The sequence below is a fragment of the Schistocerca gregaria genome, chromosome 1 (genome assembly GCF_023897955.1).
Source record: "Schistocerca gregaria isolate iqSchGreg1 chromosome 1, iqSchGreg1.2, whole genome shotgun sequence".
Taxonomy (NCBI): Eukaryota; Metazoa; Arthropoda; class Insecta; order Orthoptera; family Acrididae; genus Schistocerca; species Schistocerca gregaria.
Window position 1 is genome coordinate 676,674,447 of NC_064920.1, and position 27,205 is coordinate 676,701,651.

The window sequence follows — 27,205 nt, forward strand, 5'->3', positions numbered from 1 at the left end:
GCCAGGTCGGAAAATAGCGTTTCAGAAGAATCAGGTTCAGTCGAAGTAACCACTAATTAAATCAGATTTTAGGAAAAAAATAACATGCGAGACTTCCATCTGGTATCCACATAGCTACATAACAAGCACGTATTGAGCCATGAAATGGGAGCAAAGACAGAGCTGTCATGAAGAATGTTCTGTACAAAGAAGCCTAACGTATGCATAATTAGGTGCTAGACTAACTCTTGCATATGTAATTGGAGTGGTGAGTCGATTTAATAACACAGATACACCTCAATGGAAAGCTGTAAAAAGAATTCTACTATGTCGTAAGGCAACTAAGGGTTTCAAACTACAATTTCCTACAGATAAAGACCATGACATGATAGGATACGTAGAAGGTGATTGGGCTGGGGTTACCAGATATGAGATAGAGAATCTACAACCGACCTCTTGTTTATGTCACAAGGTAGAGTAATTTCGGAACAGCAAAAACCATCGACAGTAGCTCTCTCGAAGGCAGAATCAGGGTACATGGACATTATTTTCCGACAGTCGGGAAGTACTTTGGTTGCAACGGCTACAAAGATCAAGATTTTCTCCTCTTACAAAAGAGGGCTCAAATGGTGCAGCAACAAAGATTCAGTTGGCCAGTCAAAGGCGAGTAGATGCATAGACAATAGCCACCACTTCATCGTGGAAGAAACTGATTCGGAAGGTATAATTTCCCATTCTGGCCTCAGGTGAGTCAAGTTCCCAACAATGGTGTCATCCTCAGCGAATGGTTTTACTCGGGTACGGCATGGAAAGGCGTGAGGTAAGCACACCACTCTCCTTTGCTGACCTTGGAGCCGCCACAACTAGGTCGAGTAGCTCCTCAGTTGGCATCACGAGTCTGAGTGGGCCGCACTGCAGTTCTCCCGTCAAGGAAAACTCCCTGGCAATACCGGGAACTGAAGTCGGAACTTCCGCAAAGCAGTCAGCTACGCCGACAACCGAGCTACGGAAGCGGGCATCGGAAGATATTATAACAGTGGGGCAAATTTCGACATCGCTTACATCGCTGACGTGATGACAAAGCAGCTGCCAGGAACTAAGACATCATCAACGAACTCAAGAATTTGACTTACGCGAGCGAAGTACAGAGTCATTGCTTCTAGTCGGAACGTCGAGAATAATGAATTAGAATCCATATCTTTATTAGAAAATCATCTTTGTCACCACTGTTACGACCATTGCTGTGGACACTTTATGCAGAATTTCTATGCTTTATTTTTTAATGGTTCATGTTATATTGGTTCTGTGTGAAAATCAACCTTTTTTCTGTAATTTCAAACGGTAACCGCTTTTTATTCCACGATTCAAAAACAACAAATCCCGTAAACAAAATTTTGGCTGACTGTAATAACTGAATTCTACTACAATAACAGTAGGAAAGTATATTATTTTTCGTGCAGTTTCTGAGTTTTAAGCTGTCAGATGTACCATCATAATTTTTTGTCCTAAGCGAAACTGTGCTCTTTCGCTACTGCTGCCTTTGATTCACAAGGTGAAGCGCTGTATCCGCTGACTGAAAAGAATCAAGAGATTAATAATTCTGCATAGTCAAATGCAACATATACTTCATCTCCACCGTTTTCTTCGAATATACAAAGAACACGCGAAGTGAATACACTATTTCCATATCACAATTTACTCCTTTTAACAATCTGAAAAATATGAACTAGTGCTCTAAAGCTGCAAACCATATTTTTTAAGCATCATGAACGTTGAATTAAGGATACACTTGACAGTCACGTGATTCGCAGACAGACGTGGCCAGAGTTAGAAATGTGTCCGCTGTAATCTGCATATTATGAGGAATGCCAATCGTATTTGGTTAGGTTGGTTTCAAATCAAGGAGATAGAATTGTCAGTGGGCTAATGACAGCAACATAAGAATTTTCATACGGTGGTACACTTGAAGCCGCAGTGTTTTGTCTATATTAACATAGTTTTCTCTTAATATTCTGTTAATATCTCCAACCGGCAGAAAAATCTCATCTAATGGTCGAAGTATCGCTCCAAATAGCATAAGAAGTAATTGTATTTCTGCGTAAAGGTCAGGTCGTAGTACAACCAGCGATGATTATGATTGGCCATTATCTGGAAGTAAAAGTGCTTTTATCTCGCAAAGTAGAACAACAAAGTGAAGCACCACAAAATTACTTTTCCTTGTCCATTTTTATAGATTTTGATGAGTCTACACAAGATTTTCGGCCTAGGATATTGACCTTTGAACATGTTGGGTCAAGTATCCGAAAAGTTCTTGAAGGCAACCATTCAGCAGACTGTTGCGCGCATTTTAGATTAAGAATGTGTAACAAAGAAACTCTTCAGCGTAAACAATCTTTTCTACATATTTTGCTCACATAAACTTCTATATAATTCTAGATGAAGTTCTGCGCGATTATTTGAAAGGAGTGATACAGTAAAAAAATAAAAAAGTAAAAGCTCAACGTACGTATTTTCGAATGACTATTTCATCGCTTTCCCTGAACTTAGTTCACTTTCAGGACAAATAAAACGAAATTTCTTTGGAACTGGCTTGACAAGTTTCTCATAATTATCGTTCAACCAATTCAGCACCGACTTTGAAATTTCAGACGTTCCATATATCTTCTGAATGATATGAATATTTGTTTGAAAATGTAGCTGAAATTCTTACCTGTGTTATTTTCGGATTAATCTGTGTTTTGTTTAATTTCACGTCTGGTGTTGACCTCCATAACAAAGCGGAAGCGCTTGCAGAGTATCTCTTCTCCCGCGCTATGAGGTTATCCTGATTTTAAACTCGTGAAGTCAGAACGGTATATTTCAAAACAACGACAGCCGTTTATTTATGTCACACATTAATATATCAGCGATGTACTGTGAACTGATGGCGTCAGTTGCTAAGCAACAAATAAGCATTTATACTCGCTGGACCGCAAAACGTTTCGAAGAGACGGCGTTGGCAACAAACAACAAATAAGCATTTATACTTGCTGGATCGCAAAACGTTTCCAAGAGACGGCGTTGGCAACTATGTTCCTCGAAATAAAGGACAGGCTGCAACAGAAAATGGCTGCGACATTTTCAGTGGATATGGTTACCGTCAGCTATAATGCGATTGCGCCCGTGACTTTTGAACCGCACTGTTTATTATGCGATAAAATCGTCAACGGAGTTTCGTTACTCTGACAATACGTTGAGTATTGGCAATGTGAAGCGGACTGCAAGCGATAGTGGTTTTTATTATTGCACTGAAAAATTAAAAAAAGGATGGTGAGCTAAGAGTATGATATTACTTAAAAATAAGTTAACGTGTACAGTATGTCGGGGAAAGACGCCATACCTTTTGCTTCTAGATGAAATTAAGAGGCAGTATAGAGATTTTAAAAACGAAGTTATCACGCATACTCGGCAAGGTTCCTTCAGTAGATGTGATACACATGTTGAAATGTGCAGCACGTAGGATCGTTGTTCTGTGAGTGTAACGTGATGGGGTCACACTTACGTGTTCATCACAGAAATTGAAAGTGATCTGTGATTTAACCGTTAAACATAAATGAGAGCAATTCTCATCAATTGTTTGTCATTTAAATTAATCACATTTCCTACGTCACATACATTCTTCCGTGTAGAGGCACCTGCTTCGCAAAGGGAAGCCGTAATATTAACAGCGCTGCGAGCACCCAGGTCCGTCGCTGAACCCTCACAAGCCTGCCTCAGCAAAGGGAAATGCACAAATCTTAACACCAAAAGCCACTAGCGACGTATTCCCCTGCAGCATAGTTAAGAATCTTAAGCTTCCAAGTTTACTTATCGTCGCAAAGTGATATATGTGATGCTACTGTCATAATGTACAGACAAACAAATGATTATAATTTCAGAAAAAATTGGATGAAGAGAAAGAGATTCATAAAATGAGGAAGTCAGTAACGTTTTGGTCTATCTGAGGCCCATATGCAATCAGTTGTTCGCTTTCCGATTGTATGACCGAGTTGATGGATGTTCCAGTGAGGGATATCGTGCCAAATTCTGTTCAACTGGCGCGTTTTATCTTCAAAATCCTGAGCTGGTTGGAGGACCTTGTCCACAATGCTCCAAATGTTCTCGAATGGGGATAGATTCAGTGGCCAAGGTAGTGTTCGACAAGCACAAAAAAAAAAAAAAAAAAAAAAAAAAAAAGGTTCAAATGGCACTGAGCACTATGAGACTTAACATCTATGGTCATCAGTCCCCTATAACTTAGAAATAATTAAACCTAACTAACCTAAGGACATCACACAACACCCAGTCATCACGAGGCAGAGAAAATTCCCTGACCCCGCCGGGAATCGAACCCCAGAACACGACAGCATGAAAACAAGCAATAGAAACTCTCAGCGTGTGGACGACATTAAACACAGCATATGATTAAAATATATAGAATATTATAGTATTACGAGTTATATTGTTTTAATGTTGAATTTTGTGAGATAAGTAAAGTAAGGTTGGTGTACAACATAAATGAAAAGTGCTCAGTTTTACAGTTTTCAATTGATGGCACGACTTCAAGAACTTCAGCATTACCTAATAACCATATATCTGCAATACGACTACTGCAATATTTTTCAATTTAATATTATTTATTGCGTTTAATATTGTCCATTGCGCAAAGTGTAATTTACACCATTAAAAAAAGTTTGGTGCACAATGTTCTGTTCTATAATTTGTTCATCATAAGAATAAACCTAATGTAAACTTTGCACTATGTATTCTTTCTCGATTTATGGAAGCTCACTGGATTTCCGTTTCACATGGGACTGCAGCCAAGCTGTCTCAAGTACTGTCAAGTATGATAATAAGGGTACGTTTTGTGCTGTGCGTTACGCGCACATCGATTTAGCGATATTACGAGACAACAGCTTTACCGGGTCATTTAACTTGCACAGCACTGGCCGGTCAGCTGGTAAAGCTAGCCTGCAGTGACGTGGCCAGCTGCAGTTCACAAGTAAAAAGAGACGAACAGTGGAGCAATACAGCTTGTAATGTCATTTAATTTTTAAGCAGAATGAAATAATATACTGCAAATCTTCAGTACGCTCCTTAGACGACTAGACAAAAACTGCAAAACGTTATCGTTTTTAGCTAACGTACTATTATAATTAGAAACAAGAATGGTGAGAATTCCTGACTTAACCACAGCGCAATTTTTCTGCATAAGCTGTGTGTAACGTAAGAAAGTAGTGAAGTATTTCACCGTATAGATAGATATTGAAGCTGCTGAAGGTATTACTTACAGTCAGTCTTCTGGTAATCTCTTAGCTTCTTCCTTATCCGAGTCCGAGAAATAGATTTCAGTTCTGGAAGAGATACATACTACGTTGATAACGAGCCTATCAACAACAGAATCCATGAAGCCAACCAGGCGCAGCATTTTCTCTTCTTCTTTTATGACGACTCGTTCTATATCCCGCCAGCGTTCGGCAGTGACGTGTGAAAAGTTGTGTGCGGCCGGCCGGAGTGGCCGTGCGGTTCTAGGCGCTACAGTCTGGAGCCGAGCGACCGCTACGGTCGCAGGTTCGAATCCTGCCTCGGGCATCGATGTGTGTGATGTCCTTAGGTTAGTTAGGTTTAATTAGTTCTAAGTTCTAGGCGACTGATGACCTCAGAAGTTAAGTCGCATAGTGCTCAGAGCCACTTGAACCACTTGAAGTTGCGTGCGTTAGTTCAAGTACGTTTGGGAGGTTAACAGTCTTGTTTCTTCTCGGGCCAAATCCCGCTGCTTAGCTCCAGATCAGTTATGTTGGGTTCATATTGTACTGGTACAGTAGCAAATGTAAACGTGGTGTATTTGTATGATGTGCTCGATGCTGTGAAAATGATTATTTTTCGCGTTTCTACGATACTTATCTACCTCTTTTGTATAAACCGATGAACGTAGTTTAAATAAAGAGGAATTGGTTTTTCATTTTTGCCTTTAAAAATTAAATTGTTATGTTTTCTTAATTTAAAAAACTTTTATGAACAGTCTCTCTTAAAATACCGATAATTAAGAATTTGTATTTGAAATGGAAACAGAAATTTCGCGTCCAATATGTAGTTAGAAAAAAAAGACGCACATTAGTCATAAAAAATGATGACATTTATAATTACGAGATGGACGAATTTCAAATTCAAAGAGAAAAAATTATACTGGGTACATTTGAACCAATGTAAGAATAACCACGTTTAGTACACATGTCGTTACACTACCCACTGCGTTACACGTTCAATGTATATTATTACGCAAATGCAATATATACACCGCTGGAAAAACTTCAAAGCCGATTATCTCCGTAAAATTTATGAAAAACATTAGGAATAGCCTTTTTCGCGGCACATTTCACTGCGGAACAGAAAGCAGCCTCAGCCATTTTCATACTGCACATTAACAGCGCGACAATCAGAGCACAACGCCGCAGAGGCTGTGACTGTACACGATTTTTGAAATAAAAACTACGTCGCTAAAGCGTGATTAAGAAAAACGTTGATGGCTGTTAATAAATTTGAATATCTTAAAGTTTCATATAACGCAACTTAGAAAAAGATATCTAATACATAAGTCGGACCTTACTTCCAAGAACGTAACAACACCAGTCTACGTGTGCTACGGCTTCTGACCAATTATCGCATTTATGTTTGTTTACGTCAGGTTTATTATTATGATGAACGGATTATAGTGGATTTTATCTTTGCTTGTAATGTTTGGCTACTTCGGAACTATGGTCCATGCAGTTGTCAATCATCTCAAATTGAGCATGTAAGCGCAGTCGGTAGCGTAATTGGACGTAAACTGAATACGGTCGTTGGTCTGTTGGAACAAGTCTCCCCAGTATCATTTTTTTCCTCATTTAATGTGAAATACCTACATCTCGTAATTATAAAACTCATCAACATTTTTTATGAATAATGCACATCATCTTGTTTCTAATTACATACTGGACGAGAAATTCCTGTTTCCATTTCAAATACAAATTCTTAATTATCGATGTTTTATGAAAGACTGTTCATAAAAGTTGTTTAAATTAAGATAACATAACAATTTAATTTTTTAAGGCAAAAATGAAAAACCAAATTCTTTCTTTGGACTATGTCCATCGTTTCATACCATAGACGTAGGTAAGTATCGTAGAAACAGCCATCAACGTATTTCGTAATCACGTTTTAGCTTGTTATTGTTGCCTTCAGTCCTGAGACTGGTTTGATGCAGCTCTTCATGCTACTCTATCCTGTGCAAGCTTCTTCATCTCCCAGTATCTACTGCAACCTACGTCCTTCTGAATCTGCTTAGTGTATTCATCTCTTGGTCTCCCTCTACGATTTTTACCCTCCACGCTGCCCTCCAATACTAAATTGGTGATTCCTTGATGCCTCAGAACATGTCCTACCAACCGATCCCTTCTTCTGGTCACGTTGTGCCACAAACTTCTCTTCTCACCAATCCTATTGAATACCTTCTCGTTAGTTATATGATCTACCCATCTAATCTTCAGCATTCTTCTGTAGCACCACATTTCGAAAGCTTCTATTCTCTTCTTGTCCAAACTATTTATCGTTCATGTTTCACTTCCATACATGGCTACACTCCATACAAATACTTTCAGAAATGACTTCCTGACGCTTAAATCTATATTCGATGTTAACAAATTTCTCTTCTTCAGAAACGCTTTCCTTGCCATTGCCAGTCTACATTTTATATCCTCTCTACTTCGACCGTCATCAGTTATTTTGCTCCCCAAATAGCAAAACTCCTTTACTACTTCAAGTGTCTCATTTCCTAATCTAATTCCCTCAGCATCACCCAACTTAATTCGACTACATTCCATTATCCTCGTTTTGCTTTTGTTGATGTTCATCTTATATCCGCCTTTCAAGACACTGTCCATTCCAGTCAACTGCTCTTCCAAGTCCTTTGCTGTCTCTGACAGAATTACAATGTCATCGGCGAACCTCAAAGTTTTTGTTTCTTCTCCATGGATTTTAATACCTACTCCGAATTTTTCTTTTGTTTCTTTTACAGCTTGCTCAATATACTCTCATAACTGCCATCTGGTTTCTGTACAAATTAAAAATAGCCTTTCGCTCCCTGTATTTCACCCCTGCCGCCTTTAGAATTTGAAAGAGAGTATTTTAGTCAACATTGTCAAAAGCTTTCTATAAGTCTACAAATGCTAGAAACGTAGGTTTGCCTTTCCTTAATCTTTCTTCTAAGATAAGTCGTAAGGTCAGTATTGCCTCACGTGTTCCAGTATTTCTACGGAATCCAAACTGATCTTCCCCGAGGTCGGCTTCTACTAGTTTTTCCATTCGTCTGTAAAGAATTCGTGTTAGTATTTTGCAGCTGTGGCTTATTAAACTGATTGTTTGGTAATTTTCACATCTGTCAACACCTGCTTTCTTTGGGATGTGAACTATTATATTCTTCTTGAAGTCTGAGGGTATTTCGCGTGTTTCATACATCTTGCTCACCAGATGGTAGAGTTTTGTCAGGACTGGATCTCCCAAGGCTGTCAGTAGTTCTAATGGAATGTTGTCTACTCCGAGGGCCTTGTTTCGACTCACTTCTTTCAGTGCTCTGTCAAACTCTTCACGCAGTATTGTATCTCCATTTCGTCTTCATCTACATCCTCTTCCATTTCCATTAAATTGTCCTCAAGTACATCGCCCTTGTATAGACCCTCTATATACTCCTTCCACCTTTCTGCTTTCCCTTCTTTGCTTAGAACTAGGTTTCCATCTGAGCTCTTTATGTTCATACAAGTGGTTTTCTTATCTCCAAAGGTCTCTTTTATTTTCCTGTAGGCAGTATCTACCTTACCCTTAGTGAGATAAGCCTCTACATCCTTACATTTGTCCTCTAGCCATCCCTGCTTAGCCATTTTGCATTTCCTGTCGATCTCATTTTTGAGACGTTGTATTCCTTTTGGCCTGCTTCATTTACTGCATTTTTATATTTTCTCCTTTCATCAATTAAATTCAATATTTCTTCTGTTACCCAAGGATTTCTACTAGCCCTCGTCTTTTTACCTACTTGATCCTCTGCTGCCTTCACTAATTCATCCCTCAAAGCTACCCTTTCTTCTTCTACTGTATTTCTTTCCCCCATTCCTGTCAATTGCTCCCTCATGCTCTCCCTGAAACTCTGTAGAACCACTGGTTCTTTCAGTTTATCCAGGTCCCATCTCCTTAAATTCCTACCTTTTTGCAGTTTCTTCAGTTTTAATCTACAGGTCACAACCAATAGATTGTGGTCTGAGTCCACATCTGCCCCTGGAAATGTCCTACAATTTAAAAACTAGTTCCTAAATCTCTGTCTTAACATTATATAATCTATCTGATACCTTTTAGTATCTCCAGGGTTCTTCCATGTATACAACCTTCTTTCATGATTCTTAAACCAAGTATTAGCTATGATTAAGTTGTGCTCTGTGTAAAATTCTACCAGGCGGCTTCCTCTTTCATTTCTTATTCCCAATCCATATCCACCTACTACGTTTCCTTCTCTCCCTTTTCCTACACTCGAATTCCAGTCACCTATGACTATTAAATTTTTATCTCCCTTCACTATCTGAATAACTTCTTTTATTTCATCATACATTTCTTCAATTTCTTCGTCATCTGCAGAGCTAGTTGGCATATAAACTTGTACTACTGTAGTAGGTGTGGGCTTCGTATCTATCTTGGCCACAATAATGCGTTCACTATGCTGTTTATAGTAGCTTACCCGCATTCCTATTTTCCTATTCATTATTAAACCTACTCTTGCATTACCCCTATTTGATTTTGTGCTTATAACCCTGTAGTCACCTGACCAGAAGTCTTGTTCCTCCTGCCACCGAACTTCACTAATTCCCACTATATCTAACTTTAACCTATCCATTTCCCTTTTTAAATTTTCTAACCTTCCTGCCCGATTAAGGGATCTGACATTCCACGCTCCGATCCGTAGAACGCCAATTTTCTTTCTCCTGATAACGACGTCCTCTTCAGTAGTCCCCGCCCGGAGATCCGAATGGGGGACTATTTTACCTCCGGAATATTTTACCCAAGTGGACGCCAATATCATTTAATCATACAGTAAAACTGCATGCCCTCGGGAAAAATTACGGCCGTAGTTTCCCCTTGCTTTCAGCCGTTCGCAGTACCAGCACAGCAAGGCCTATTTGGTTATTGTTACAAGGCCAGATGAGTCAATCATCCAGACTGTTGCCCTTGCAACTACTGAAAAGGCTGCTGCCCCTCCTCAGGAACCACACGTTTGTCTGGCCTCTCAACAGATACCCCTCCGTTGTGGTTGTACCTACGGTACGGCTATCTGTATCGCTGAGGCACACAAGCCTCCCGACCAACGGCAAGGTTCATGGTTCATGGGGAGGACGCTTTAGGTTTAGGTATGTATTTTTTATTTCAAAACTCCTGTGCAGTCGCGGTCTCTTTACCGTTGGGCTCTGATTGTCGCGCTGTTAATACGTAGTGTGAAAATAGCTGAGGCTGGTTGCAGCTCCGTCGTGAAACATGCGCGTGGAACAACATCAAAGAGTGGCGAGAAACAGATTGTTCTGAATGTTTTCAACAAGTTTACAGGAAAATATCCGTCGCTAGCGATACGCCAGATTGCGGAAATGACATCTGAATGTACTGGTATTTCTGTGTCAAGTGTTCTGAATGCGCGGAAAGAAAAACAGGATACCGGCAAACTTTCCACACCAGGGAAGACGCGGAAACGTCAATCGTGTGTCTCACGAATGTGTGATGATTTTCTGAAAAGTGCTGTGCGGTCAAAAGTGCACGCGTCTATCTTGAGAAACGAGGCGCCCACAATAGATAAGGTACGTAAGCTGGTAAATGACGATGATGATTTGCCCAGTTTTCAAAGAACAACATTTTACAAACTAACGCGAGACATTGGTTTTCAGTTTTTAAAAAAGGAAACGAAGTAGTATAGTAACGGACAGACATGATATTTCTTTGTGGAGGAGGCGTTATCTTCGTCAGATTCGCGAATTTAGGAGTGAAAAACGTAATATTTATTATCTTGATGAGACCTGGCTTAATGCGGGGCATGTCACACATAACGTATGGGGTGACACAACAGTTACTGATGAGAGGCAAGCTTTTGTTGCAGGTCTGTCACAAGGGACAAAGAAGCCGACGGGAAAATGAAAGACGTTAATTACTGTACGTATAGGTAGCAACTGCGGTTTTGTGGAAAGTGGTGATTTAATTTTTGAATCTAAGAAAACAGGAGACTACCACGAATAAATGCATGGTGAAGTGTTTCTTAAGTGGTTTACAGACGTTCTGCCCAAATTAGAGCCCTCCAGCATTATTTTAATGGACAACGCATTTTATCACAGCGTGAAAGTTGAGCGTAGGCCGCAAAAATCTTGGAAAAAGCATGACATTGTAAAGGGAGCCAACGTCGATCCTACCGCAAGAAAGGTTGAATTGCTGCAACAAGATGAACGTTATACTGTAGACCAATACTCTGTTGATGAAGCTTCTAAATGGGCAGGTCACATTGTCGTTAGGTTACCACTGTAATCTGAACCCGATAGGACTGATTTGGAGCCAGGCGAAGGGGTTTGTGGCCAGAAATGAGATTTAAGCTGCCAGACGTACTTAAACTAATGCGCGAAGGCTTGTCACACGTCACTGCCGAACGCTGGCGGGATGAACACCACCCCGTTAAAGAAGAGGAGAAACTATGGCGCTTGGATGGTTTCGTGGATGCTGTTGTTGATAGCCTCGCCATCAACTTAGCAGATGACAATTCGAGTACGGATATGTATTCCTCGGATTCAGATATGGAAGGAGTTCAGCGATTACCAGACGACTGACTGTAAGTAATACCTTCAGTGGCTTCAATATTTTACTATACGGTGAAATCCTTCAGTACTCTCTTACGTTACACATAGTTTAGGCAGAAAAATTACTCTGTGGTTAAGTCAGGAATTTTCATCATTCTTGTTTCTAATTACAATAGTACATTAGCAAAAACGATAACGTGTTGGGGTTTCGTCTAGTCGTCTAATGAGCGTATTGTGGGGGATTTGCAGTGTGTTATTTCATTCTGCTTGAAAATTAAATGACAATGGAAGCTTTATTGCTCCTCTGCTCGTCTCCTTTTACGTGTGAACTGCAGCTGGCCACGCACTGCAGCCTAGCTGTACCAGCTGACCGGCCAGTGCTGTTCTAGTTAAATGCCGCGGTAAAGCTGTTGTCCCGTGTTATAGCTAAATCGATGTGCGCGTAACGCACAGCACAAAACGTATCCTTATTATCGTACTTGACAGTACTCGACAGAGCTTGGCTGCAGTCCCACGTGAAACGGAAATCCAATGAGGTTCCAACAAACGCGGAAGAATACATAGTGCAAAGTTTATATCATGTTTATCCTTATGGTGAACGGATTATAGTGACCTTTGCCGAACGCTAGTAAGTTGTTTCCTGAAGCTGAAAACTACTTAGAAATAAATAAAAGTCAAAGAACAAAAACAGTTTAATTGTTATTCAGACTTAAATTTGATAGTATCACTAACCTTATTATATATATTTTTTGTCAAATAGTACAAATTAAAAGTTTGTTTTGCAATTGCTGTCCGTTCTACGTATCTTGATAATTTGTGCGTGTTTTATAAAGCCAGTTCTTACAGTGAACACACTAACGCACTATTTTTCATAGCAGTTTCTTTTACACGGAGATCAGTCTTTATCTTCGGTATTCGAATTTATTTTTCTCCCTCGCTGGGTGGTCAGAGGACTTTTTCTTGTTAGTCCTTTTTTGTTGCACTGCTTTCAAATTCTGTGTAGTTATCTTCCTCTTTTTCTCTAGTGTTTCTAAAATTGGTATCGGTGCAGTCTTTTCAAATGAGGTGGAAGTCCCAGATGTAGTTGCAACACTTGCGTTAGATGCAGTTTCTGGACTTACAGAATTATTAGGACTATTGGGTTAATTCAATTAGGACGCTTCTCCGTAATTTCTAAGTATCGTCTGCAAATAGAGAAATATGCGATAAACGTAATGCGAGTGTCCCTATAACCCAAAAGAAAACGTGGCATCTCACCCAGATATTGTCCCAGTGCGGCAGCAAACAGGAACTAACTGGACACATACGTGGTTCAAGATATAGAGTAGATAATAAACACATGATAATAATTGGAAAAAAGGAAGAGAAATCATTGCTATTGTTTTTATATACATGCCACAGTTTTTTGGCTCCTAAAGATGAAAAATATTGGTTAGAGTTGCACCTACCGCTTCCCCCTAGAAATATGCCAATATCGTTTTGCTGCAACCATTTTAACAGAAGTATGGTCAAATTTCAATGTGTTTGGTAATCAAGCCATAGAAAATTCATTTTCATTGAGCATATTATCAGGTTCTTTCCCGAAGATGTTGAAAATTTCAGTATCTGCAAGAGAATTGATCTTTTGGGCTCCAAAATTTCAGTATCTTCAAGAGAATTGCTCTTTCCGGCTCGGTGGAGAGCGCTTTGACTAATTTTATACGCGCGCTGTAATTTGAGACTTGGCGTAGGGACTGATGAGAGCGAATGCTAGGGACTCTACGTATTCCTCCGTTGCCAGCAGCCAACGTCACAAGTCACAGTGCGTGTATAGTACTGTATGGGAGGTCAGTTCATATTAATGAATGATTAGGAAAGGCAGGCCTTATAGCTTTAGTGCCCTCCGTGTCCTCTGGGTCGCACTGCCAAACTTATGCTGATATTCTCGCCGTACTTCTTAAAACAATATGAATGTGATACTTTGCAAACGCCTGAAGTGTATCCTCATCCCTCTTCGTAATGATGTTTGTGAATTTGTCACGAATCCTACCAGCTGTGCGCAAGGCTATATTCACTTCAATGTTAATACAGTTCTTGTACTAGGCCGTGCTGAAAAGTAATGCCTCCGGGCGCTGATAACCGCGCAGTTGAGCGTCCCACGAATCTAACATCATCAAGTAATACCTCCAAATTTTTATGTGAAAACTCTTAAAGGTTTTGAAATAAAACGAACTTTATTAACATTATAAATCTTTGTTATTCATGCTCACATACTTAACTCTCAACATGGTCACCCTGGCAACGAACGCATTTCTCCCAGGGCACCATCTCGTTGATACCGTCATTGTTGAATGTCTGACTTTGTTGACGGAGCACAATCTCAGCTCTGCTGGCACCACTTCATCACTATCAAAGTGAGGTCCTCGAAGGCGTTTTTTAAGTTTGAAAACAGATAAAATCGGAGGGAGTCAAGTCGGGACGGTATGGAGGATGACCAATGACAGTGCAGCCAAGGCGCCGGATTGTTGCCGATGTCGCAGCCCTCATATGTTTTCTAGCCTTATCACGCTGAAGTAAATGGTACTCCATGTGAGGGTGATCTCTTTGTATCCGAAACTCGATTACAGCACGCTGTTTCTCACTCAGCGACTTAGTTACGTTACACATTGCCATGTTGCACGCTTCAGTTGGAAGCTCTATACTGGCAGAGGTTTGCAACATGCGTAAGCGATGCGGGAAAGTTGACTGTGTATGCATGACGTGTAATACCTCAACCGACATTGTGAACGGAATAAAAAATCCGAAGGTGACATTAGTTTTAAGCACTCCTCCCTCCTCCCCCCGTAGTATTACTAGGCTTACTATTATTATAAGTTCAGTTTATTGTAACGTACTTTGAACACGTTTTGTTCATCATTACATCTTTATCTGCAGTCATACAACACAAAAATTTCTGTTTTAATTTAAAATTTCGCTTCTTATGAGAAAACGAGCAGGGACGGGGAATGAGGAGGGTGGAAAAGTAAAGTCCAGTGGTTCGTCACACCACAGCAGTAACAAGAGCTGATGCTATTAGACCTCTTTTCTCGAACGCTCCAGACCTTCACAAATCATTTGCCTACGATAAGCGACTGCTTCAACATTACAGTGATCACAGATTATAAATTAAGGAATATATTTAATTTAGTAATTTTTGTTATCACAGCAAGCAAAACCACACCATATGGTGAGCAAAATAAGCTCGAAACGCTTTGAAATGTTTTGAAATAAAATCGAATAAGTAATGTGACTGATTATAGTACCAAGCAAATAATTTATTCAAAACAATCACAGTACCTACACGCAATCACTACGGCCACAGTTAATAAAGCTTTTAGAAATCTCATTACAAATTGTTTTCTCCATAAGTCATTGTAGGGTATTTTGGTTACTTAAGTATATTTCTCTTTATTTTATTAATTCTTTTGAATGACTGTCAGTTTTGATAAATCTATCTATCAGTTTTCATCGTACCTGTAAGATACCACAGTCTAATACTGAAAGCTGTTTAGTTTTATTTAATGGGCTTGCAGAAATATGTTTCCTACAATGTTTGTGTTTAAAGATTTTCGAAAAGTGCTGAATTCATTTGTGTTGTTGTTTATGTTGTACGTTGACAGCAAAAAATTTGTAATATTGTCTTCCACGTAACTTCAAATTGCATTTTTGGATGTGTCATACGACTAGATTAATATCTTCTTCGAATTCTTTAAATAAGATGATAATATCGTCAACACGTGTGTGAAATAATGTAAAGTCAGAGTGGCACATGATTCTTGATACATTATGATGCAACAGCTGACCAAAGTTATGCCTTTAGCTTGTGTTGATCATTAGAATATGTTACGTAATTTATCAATGTATTCGTCATGAACTTCTTTAAATTAACATAGTACCCGATTTTATTTATAGCGGTATTGATAATGACAGTCAAATCTAAACCGTTATAGCCACACTATCACATAGTGAGTTTGGACTGTAGTAAACTATATTATTTCAACTGTAATCCTAAACATTAAAAATTTTCTGTTTTTGTGGTATCCAAACTGAGTGGTTGGTACTCGTGGTATGGGGATGCCTTTTTTTTAGTCTTTACATGAAACAACGAAGTTCATTAATACCGCGTCATATTTTAAAGAAACTACATAATAGATAGTTCTATTATTGATCTAGCTGCTGAGCGTTATTGCCATAAATAATAATTTTACTTTTAACTAAAAAATAATTCTTCCTCTTCCTTTACAGCTAATAAATGCGTCGTACACGTTCTACACGCTCCTGCGGCAAATGAGAAATCGTTAAACAGGTTATCTCATTCGGAAATGGATCAGAAGACGCGAGATGTTGAAAAACAAAAGTGACAGCCATGTGACTAAATACAGGACGAATATTTATTTATTAGATGATTAATTATTATTTCAACTGCAACACGTTCCTTAGTCATTAAAAAAAAACTTGATACATACTATTTTGTTTTAACCCAGTATACCGAAAATTAGACTATCATATTTCTAGGAAAATTCTTTAGGTTAAGCGCATATATACCAAAAGTTGTATAACTTATTTAATCAATCGCAATGACAATCTTGTGAGGACCATGGTGTTTATATGTTAATTATATAATTAGAATATCGAATCATGTTGACTGTTTGCGAGAGCGTGCACTTAATATTTCCTTATCGAAATCATATAAACAGTAGCATTTGATTATGGGCAAATACTACATATTTCACGTAATGATGGCTATTGTATGTGCGCTTAGCAATAAAGCACATTAAGAGTTTGCAATACAATCATCACATAGATAAAGTATAGACATCCAGTAACGTGAAGTGATATAAAAAAAAACTAAATTACTATGGCGTATTATATGATCCTGCTATGGTAGTGAGTTGCAGATGGACACTATATTTCTTAAGTATAATTGTAGTTCATCTACATATGAACCCAATATTCTGTTTGCAAACTGGATCCTGTGAGGTACTGAGTGCAAAGGCCTCAATTTTCATTAAGATCTTATTACGAGTATGAACTTCTCTGCTGTTTATTGCATATTGAAGTGTGATTTTTCTTGTAAATTCGAATCTAATAGTGTGAGAAATGCTAGAAAACTGAATGCAATGTGTTGGAGACAAATTGTACCAAGATAAGGTCAATAGCATTATGAAACAATTAGACAAACAGTGAAGAGATCATTTCTGAATCAATCGCATTTTGGAACGAATGGTTAGATTATTTTAAACAGTTATGAACGTGTAGTGAACAGGAAACTCTGGTAATGATTTCTGCAACAAACTGTGTTCTTTCGTAGAAGAAGTATTTGAAGAGTAAATGAATGAAATTAAGAACAGAAGAGTACCTAAGAATAATAAAGTAAACATGAAACACATTAAATACACTTTATAAGCCTGATTAATGAATTCTGTAAACATTGTAATGGTAATTCACAACGGGTGAAAAGGTAAGATTATTCAGTTAACATAAAAACTCAACTGGAGATCCCATAACTGTGTTTTAGTGAAGATCAAGAGAACCAACCAGGGTAGTTCCAGAACCCAATCCACATATTTACATCATGCAACTGTTATTATCCGTAAGAAAGAATCTTGAGCGATCACTGTTTAAGAAACATGCACCGATAGGCTACATACCAACGTGCAGTGCAGACAGAATAGTGAATAGATGCGTGCAATCCACTTTAAGGATTATATTTAGAAAAATGGATCCTTAATCATAGCGTAGCCAAGAGGGCTGTAATGACATGACGTGAACTGATAGTGCTGATCCTCAGATCTAAGATTTATAAGTGCTGCGGATTGAACTGTGACTACAGCGAACATATCTCTGGTAAGGGTTTACAGTGTTCACATAGCTCATCAAACTCTTTGGGCTCAGGTAACTCTGACGTATTCCTACAGCCGGTTGAGAGTTTCTGGGATTTGATTATTTTATCACGGCTCCAAGAATATTGAGAGTAATAGATTGAAGGAACACAGGTAACTTTCAGGCTATAAGGCACATCTCAACTACCACTGCACCCACAGTGTGCTACACAAAGTTAGACTAAATGAAACGTAACTGCTTTCATCACATTTTACTTGGATACAAGAAAGCACAGAACTTTAGGCTCTGAAGATAGTTTAGACGAATTAGAATAAGAATTTGGAACGATCAATGATATGTAGTATGGTTAGAAGTGCAGTAAACACAAGAATTAAAATAAGGTCACAATGTTTTACTATAGATGAACAGACTGGGCAAGAAATACAGGTTAAAGATTTACTGCATACAAGACAATTAAAATGAAAATTATAGGTATCATAGGAATCTCAAATTGAATTGCAAGGTCTCAGAGAAATTTAAAAAAAGTATATACAAAAACTAAGGAATACTTATTCTATGGGAAACACTGGGTATTACTCCTGAAATGACAGACGTCAAACTAGACCGATTTTGTGAAGAACGTCATGTTTTTCCCTAATACAAACAGAAAATGGGTTTGGTAAGAGCAAAATGGAACTAAAATTGATATTCATTCCACTTGCCAAGAAATTAATAAATTGTATATGATATGAGATCTATTAACCATTTTACAACTTGAATTCATCATAAACTATTAATGCTCAGAGTGACAATAGGTAATAAAGTTAAAGTGAGGTAGACTCATCAGTTACTTAAACAAAAAGGTACATTAAATTAATTCAGGTAAGAATAGAGAAGTACACCATACTTAATTAAGCAATAAGTTCAGCATCTAGGAAATTGTGTATTGTACAGAACAAGTATTTAACAAAAGTGTTTATTCAAAAAGCGAAAGAAGTTGTAGGCACAAAGAAAGCAAAAGGAAAAAGTTGCAAGTATAAGAAGATAATTATTAATGAGAAGACGAGAGTGTAAAAAAACAATAACATAGACCTGAGAGAATATGCAAAGTGAAACAAAATCATTTGGAACTAACTCTGACATAATATGAGATGGTGCAATGAAAATATGGTAAGAGGAAAAATTTTAAGCAATGAGAATGTGAAGGAATAAAATTATAAAGTTGTAACTGCAACTCTTTCACCGTACATGGTGCTGGAAAGTCTTGTATAGCTTTTATTACTCTAAGGTCTATCCACTCCATCACATTTAATTAAGTCTCTAAATACCGCACTTCGCATCATGTGAAAGACACTTTTCTAAACTGACTGTCAGGTGAGCAGCCAAAACTCGGACCTTACACTGAGTTACAAGGTATGTTGCATAATAAAGTATTAAAGCAGACACATGAGTATGTTTTAGCAGGGCGTGGAGGTCAGAGAACAGCAGAACGACATGCAATCGGACAATACTGGCCGCGAACACACAAGCAGGATGTACAGCAGTTTGTAAGGAACTGTGTAACATGTGCTCAATGAGCCAACTTTGATCAGCAGCGTAATCTGCTGCAGAGATTACTGGAGGTCTGCAAACGGTTTGAGATGATCGTTTTGGGCATCTCAGGTCATTTTCGCTGCCTCTGCAGGGAATCATCTTGTGGTAACGATAGTAGGTCACTTTTCATGCTACATAATAATGGTAGCTATTCCCACTCACTAATCTGACATAGTGGTGCAAGTCATAGTTAATAATTCATTATTAAATTTGAGCACACAGAGGATGTTGATTACAGAAGAACGTACTAACTTCCTGTCAGAACTAATGAAACAACATTGTTATTTGTTATAAATTCATACATTGTGAAAAAGCACATTACACTTGCAAGCAGATGTAAGAAGCGAATGGGAAGATGTTCAGCTATTGTGTCAGCTGTCATCATAATGACTGGTATACGTTATTAACTTATCTAGTGGTTTCTTACGATTCGAAATCAACGAGATTCTGAACCTATCAGCGTGCTAGGTCGTATATGTAGGGAAGATGCCATCACTGCTTCCTAAAGCGAAACCCAGCGAGGGAAAAAGCGGTACAGCAGTGTAGAATTTTGCAAAGACCTTACGGATGGTATAGTACCAGTGGCATAAAAAAAAGGTCCTAGAATGGCAGGAACGAATGGGTCAATATAAAGCCGAATTGCCTACGTACTGTATAGGACAGTGGGTGGTGATCATCGTTAACAACCAGAAGGAGAAAACTATAAAGTTTTAATAACAATTTGTCCATTTTATTTGGACTGTTGAGCTCCGTGGCCGTGGATAATGATATTTCACTGAAAAAATAAAGTTTTATGCTCATTATCAAGGTCAGTACCAAGAAGTTGAGATGAAGTCGCCGGTAAGTATGAAATTTCAAGTCCCACCTCGAACTACAGTAGTCCATGTCGGGCGTATTCGACCCTTTCAGGGTGTAGCTCAATCTTTACTACCATTACCAGCATCAGTCCTAAAACAGGAGGAGGTCGCATGGGAAAAGTGGCACAACAAAGTGAGCAAACGGCTCCTACACTGTCTGCGCCTACTTTGTCATACGCGTCAAGATCCAGAGTAAAGCCAACACAGGGAAGACATGTCGGTAATTGGAGCAGCAAATACTAAACATCAAATATTAATGCTGCATCCATATTCAGTGAAATGGGAGACTTTAGAGATGTCTGTAAATCTCTGAACAATGGAGACTGTTTTAGTTACTCCGGACAGGAAAGCTCACGTATTGTTGGCAGCAGAAGAGCTGTGCCGATGCTAGAGGGAGCTGGTTACATTATGCCCCTTGATAGTGGTCCAAACTGTCACGGAAACATGCGAAAGGTAACTGTATCACAAGGGAACTAATACGGGAGGCTATGCGCGAGGCATCCTCATAAACCACCACTGTTTTCAGAGAGTACTCAGTGCCTGATTCATTCGCAGCTACCCCGACCTGCTACGAGCAACGACGCTCAGGGGGAACAGAAAGATTCGAATTACGGAATAGTAAGATACTTTAAAACGTGAATCAATGTGACAACTCAGGACCTACTTTTCATCTACCAGAAACAATAAGAGGGACTGCACCTCTGAACCTAACGTTTCTTTTGTTGTATCTACCGGATAATCCTTTCGAAATACTGCCAGCGAAGAACATAACCTGCCTGAATACCACCCTTTATTCCGCCTACTTGGTTTTTTCGTCAAGCTATCAGCAGCGCAGAATGGATGACTTAGCACAGAACAATTGTTGTGTCACAGTATTCAACAACACCACAGTTGGTAGCAGCACGGACTTTCGTCCTCACGAGTTTTCTCATCTATGTCCATAATTGGCAAGAGCCAGCAGCCTACCCGATGTTCCAGTCCACTGCCTACCAACCTAATGTATCGAGCACAAGATTTGACTGAAGTAATGGTACACTGTGGCAGTACCATTAACATACACTGTGTGACTGAATATGTGGGAAGAAGAATAGGCAATGAGTCAAGTGTACGTAGTGGTGTGAAGGAGAAAGGACCGAAAGTACAGGGAAAAAAATGTTGACACAGTACTACCATCTTGTTTTAATAGTTTACAGGTTCAACAGCAGCCTGAAAATTGGTGGACCGACTTTTCCCAAGGAGTGGGACGGGGAGAGGGAGGAATGTTGCTGCATTGGCCTTATGCAGGCCGTCACCACCAGTCTAGAAGTTTGCAGGCCAGCAACCTATAGAATTCTGCATCAGCACGCTGTAACAATGCTGCCATAGTGTTCTGAAATGCAGCGTCCTACCATTAGTGGTGGATTAGATTGCTACGTGTTTCGGGCTTGTAGCCAGTCGTCGTTTAATTCAGTGCACGATATTTCGACTGGACGCCTGCCAATCATACTTAAGTGAGCCATTGAAGTCTACGAAGACTTTTTTTCCTTTATTGTGTTTCAGTGCCCCATCTGGGGTGGGCTGGCAGCATCATATGCGCTGCTCTTCAGCCAAAAGACAGTAATTATACAAAGAAGATATTTAAAATAACAGAATGGAGAAAACATGGCGTACATAGATATAAAAAATTGGGAACAGTACGGAAGAGAACAGACAAAAAGGGGGGAGACTGTGAAACAGAGATAAAAACAGTAAAAAAGTAGTGCACACAAAAAAACCAAACACTGGAACAATTAAAGAACACAAAGCGAAGTATGACCTGAGCATAAGAGTGTCGCTGGACGGCATAGCACATAATAATCACCGACAGTAACACAGACTAGCACACAATTAAAACCACAGCTCTTGATGCATGGGAGAACAGCACCAAACACAGCTCTGACGTAGCACACTGGTTACAATGAGCATACTGAGAGGATCTGCCAGGGGAATAGAGCTGAAGGAGTAGGGATGAAGAGAGGGAGGGGAGGAGAGAGAGGAGACAGGCAGAGGGATCGCCGAAGAGGGCCGGGAAGGGAAGGATGTGGGAGGGAAGCAGTCGAGGGGGGTGCAGGGACTCAGGAAGGGAATCAGGAAAATGTGCTCTGGGAGAAGGAGGGGAGAGGAAAAAGGGGGCCCTGGGGAGGGGGGGGGGGAGAATAAGGCCAGTTGCAGTTGGAAGGAATGGTAGATCTCACAGCAAAGGTCAACATCTGGGAGGGGGAGGTGCTGGAAATTGCCCTGATGAAAGAGATGCAGGGTGTGGAGGTGGAGAGATGGAGGGATACAGTGATAGAGGCGTGGCAACGGGCAGGGGTGGAGAGGAAGGAGGAAACCAGGGGGTGGGGGGGATCAAGCCTGCAGACATTGTAAAGGATGGAGAGATGTTGGATGAAAAAGAGCAGGTAGGGGAAGGGGATGAGGTCATACAGGAGTCATGTGTGGGGGAAGGAAGGCGGATATGGAAGGCAAGGCAGAGTATGTGGCGTCTGAGAATTTGGAGGGCCTTGTAAAAGTGGGAGGGGGGTCAATATCCAGACGACACTGGCATAACAGAGGATAGGGCGGATGAGAGATTTGTAGGTTTGGAGGATGGTAGAAGGATGCAATCCCCATGTCTGGCCAAACAGGAGTTTCAGGAGGTGGACGTGGGAATGGGCTTTCTGCTGGATGGTCAAGAGGTGAGTGGTCCAGGTGAGATGATGGTCGAGGGTGAGGCCAAGGTATCTCAGGGTGGAAGTGAGCTGGATGGGGTGACAATAAATGATGAGGTAGAAATCGTGGAGACAGAAGGAGCGGGTGGTGCGGGCTATGATGATTGGCTGGGTTCTGGAGGGGCTGAGACGACGGAGCCACTGGTTACACCAATTGGTGAAATGGTCAAGGTGGGTTTGGAGATGCATTGGGACCGTTGAAGAGTAGGCTATAGAGCCAGGAAGGCGGTATCATCAGCATTTTGGAAGAGGTGAACGAAGACGTGCTCCGCTCCGCGCTATATAGCTAGCTCCGAGTGCTCCGCTCATGCGTCAAAATTCAAGCTGACAGGCGGACCACACCTCACGGCAGCAGCGCCCTCGCTGGTAGAACCGCACAGCTCAGTTGTCCTTTGTGTTACCGCTCGTCGCGACCGTCGGCGCGCTCTGCTGTCTACAATTAGAACAATTCGTGGAGGTGATGAGGTTCCACGCACTGTCCAACTGGTTGCTGCTATCACGGTTCATCAAATTTTCCGCCAGTCATATCTCTACGGGTTCTTTAATAATGAAGTCCCAAAAAGATGTTTCTGTGGAAGATACGCAGTTCTATAATTTTCCACTGAACATTCAGTGGAAATACAGTGTTCGGCAATAGCGAACTTGCTTGGCATGTTCTCCTCTTTATCCATTTCCTGATTCTTGACTTGAACTGTCAGTGCCCTGTTAATTCGCTGGGCGGAATATCCAGTCTTTCTAAACACTGTCTTTAGGAGGACGAGTTATTTAGGTAACTGATTAGATCTGAGACAGTGTGAGATTTTTGTACTAGTGTTTTAAGCACGCTCATGGTTTGCGACAGTTAAAGACAACGCTTGGAAATACAAATCGGTATGAATAGGCTTACGACAAACTGAATGCCCCAAAGAGGCATCTTTTTTTCTTCCATCCAAGACGTCCCAGAAAGGAGGACAACCAGCTTTCTCTATTTCTATGGTGAACTGAATATTGTTTCGAAAGGAGTTGAGGTAGAGAAGAAAATCTGTCAATTTATCTACTCAACGAGGCCACACTATGAAAGTATCGCCCATATACCTCCAAGTCAGTTGGTTTAAGGGCAGTTGATTCAAGCGCTCTCTCCTCGAAATCATCCATAAGCAGGTCAGCCACCAAGAGAGACAGAGGGCTGCCTATGGCGACGCCGTCAATCTTCTCAAAATATTCTTTGTTGAACATGACTTGCGCCATAGTGTGGTGGGGTTTCGGGTTCCGTTGGATAGGTCAGGAGTCCACGACACGCAACAAGCGGCTACACGGGTAGCAGGGGTTGTGTGGCGTGGGCTGGGCGGTTTTTTTTAGGTTAGATGGCCTTGGGCAAGTACAGAAAGGGCAACAGCCTCAACAGGTGCGGGGCAAAGTCAGGATATGTAGGGACCAAGCAGCAATCGGTATTGTAATTGTAAACTGTCGAAGCTGCATTGGTAAAGTACCGGAACTTAAGGCGCTGATAGAAAGCACCGAAGCTGAAATAGTTATATGTACTGAAAGCTGGCTGAAGCCAGAGATAAATTCTGCCGAAATTTTTACAAAGGTACAGACGGTGTTTAGAAAGGATAGATTGCATGCAACCGGTGGTGGAGTGTTCGCCGCTGTTAGTAGTAGTTTATACTGTAGTGAAGTAGAAGTGGATAGTTCCTGTGAATTATTATGGGTGGAGGCTACACTCAACAACCGAGCTAGGTTAATAATTGGCTCCTTTTACCGACCTCCCGACTCAACAGCATTAGTGGCAGAACAACTGAGAGAAAATTTGGAATACATTTCACATAAATTTTCTCAGCATGTTATAGTCTTAGGTGGAGATTTGAATTTACCAGATATAGACTGGGACACTCGGATGTTTAGGACGGGTGGTAGGGACATTATACTGAGTGCTCTATCCGAAAATTACCTCGAGCAATTAAACAGAGAACCGACTCGTGGAGATAACATCTTGGACCTACTGATAACAAACAGACCCGAACTTTTCGACTCTGTAAGTGCAGAACAGGGAATCAGTGATCATAAGGCCATTGCAGCATCCCTGAATATGGAATTTAATAGGAATATAAAAAAAGGGAGGAAGGTTTATCTGTTTAGCAAGAGTAATAGAAGGCAGATTTCAGACTACCTAACACATCAAAACGAAAATTTATGTTCCGACACTGACAATGTTGAGTGTTTATGGAAAAAGTTCAAGGCAATCGTAAAATGCGTTTTAGACAGGTACGTGCTGAGTAAAACTGTGAGGGACGGGAAAAACCCACCGTGGTACAACAACAAAGGTAGGAAACTACTGCGAAAGCAAAGAGAGCTTCACTCCAAGTTTAAAAGCAGCGAAAACCTCTCAGACAAACAGAAGCTAAACGATGTCAAAGTTAGCGTAAGGAGGGCTATGCGTGAAGCCTTCAGTGAATTCGAAAGTAAAATTCTATGTACCGACTTGACAGAAAATTCTAGGAAGTTCTGGTCTTACGTTAAATCAGTAAGTGGCTCGAAACAGCATATCCAGACACTCCGGGATGATGATGGCATTGAAAGAGAGGATGACACGCGTAAAGCTGAAATACGAAACACCTTTTTCCAAAGCTGTTTCACAGAGGAAGACCGTACTGCAGTTCCTTCTCTAAATCCTCGCACAAACGAAAAAATAGCTGACATCGAAATAAGTGTCCAAGGAATAGAAAAGCAACTGGAATCACTGAACAGAGGAAAGTCCACTGGACCTGACGGGATACCAATTCGATTCTACACAGAGTACGCGAAAAAACTTGCCCCCCATCTAACAGCCGTGTACCGCAAGTCTCTAGAGGAACGGAAGGTTCCAATTGATTGGAAAAGAGCAGAGGTAGTCCTAGTCTTCAAGAAGGGTCGTCGAGCAGATGCGCAAAACTATAGACCTATATCTCTGACGTCGATCTGTTGTAGAATTTTAGAACATGTTTTTTGCTCGAGTATCATGTCGTTTTTGGAAACCCAGAATCTACTCTGTAGGAATCAACATGGATTCCGGAAACAGCGATCGTGTGAGACCCAAATCGCTTTATTTGTTCATGAGACCCAGAAAATATTAGACACAGGCTCCCAGGTAGATGCTATTTTACTTAACTTCCGGAAGGCGTTCGATACAGTTCATCACTGTCGCCTGATAAACAAAATAAAAGCCTACGGAATTTCAGACCAGCTGTGTGGCTGGATTGAAAAGTTTTTAGCAAACAGAACACAGAATGTTGTTATCAATGGAGAGACGTCTACAGACGTTAAAGTAACCTCTGGCGTGCCACAGGGGAGTGTTATGGGACCATTGCTTTTCACAATATATTTAAATGACCTGGTAGATAGTGTCGGAAGTTCCATGCGGCTTTTCGCGGATGATGCTGTAGTATACAGAGAAGTTGCAGCATTAGAAAATTGTAGCGAAATGCAGGAAGATCTGCAGCACTTGGTGTAGGAAGTGGAAACTGACCCTTAACATAGACAAATGTAATGTATTGCGAATACATAGAAAGAAGGATCCTTTATTGTATGATTATATGAAAGCGGAACAAACACTGGTAGCAGTTACTTCTGTAGAATATCTGGGAGTATGCGTGCGGAGCGATTTGAGTGGAATGATCATATAAAATTAATTGTTGGTAAGGCGGGTACCAGGTTGAGATTCATTGGGAGAGTCGTTAGAAAATGTAGTTCATCAACAAAGGAGGTGGCTTACAAAACACTCGTTCGACCTATACTTGAGTATTGCTCATCAGTGTGCGATCCGTGCCAGATCGGGTTGACGGAGGAGATAGAGAAGATCAAAAGAAGAGCGGCGCGTTTCGTCACAGGGTTATTTGGTAACCGTGATAGGGTTACGGAGATGTTTAACAAACTCAAGTGGCAGACTCTGCAAGAGAGGCGCTCTGCATCGCGGTGTAGCTTGCTCGCCAGGTTTCGAGAGGGTGCGTTTCTGGATGAGGTATCGGATATATTGCTTCCCCCTACTTATACCTCCCGAGGAGATCACGAATGTAAAATTAGAGAGATTCGAGCGCGAACGGAGGCTTTCAGACAGTCGTTCTTCCCGCGGACCATACGCGACTGGAACAGGAAAGGGAGGTAATGACAGTGGTACGTAAAGTGCCCTCCGCCACACACCGTTGGGTGGCTTGCGGAGTATAAATGCAGATGTAGATGTAGATGTTGAGGATAGAGTGTGCCGAAACAAAGCAGTGATGCCCGCCAGAAACATTTGGCACTTGGTGCCAAAGGATCTGGGAGAGGGACCTTTTGCAAAAAGTGATACTACATCAAAGCTAACCAACCAGTCAGAGCTGCTTGTATGGAG

At 40.5% G+C, this 27,205-nt stretch overlaps 1 protein-coding gene across 1 annotated transcript in view; it reads left to right on the forward strand.

Moving 5' to 3' along the window:
* LOC126301597 (odorant receptor Or2-like) overlaps positions 1 to 16,160 on the forward strand; it is a 73,087-nt gene extending 56,927 nt beyond the window's left edge. The window contains exon 6 of the mRNA XM_049991711.1: positions 16,104 to 16,160. Coding sequence (XP_049847668.1) covers positions 16,104 to 16,160 — 57 coding nt within the window. The remainder of the gene's footprint in view (positions 1 to 16,103) is intronic.
* Positions 16,161 to 27,205: the final 11,045 nt, after the last annotated feature.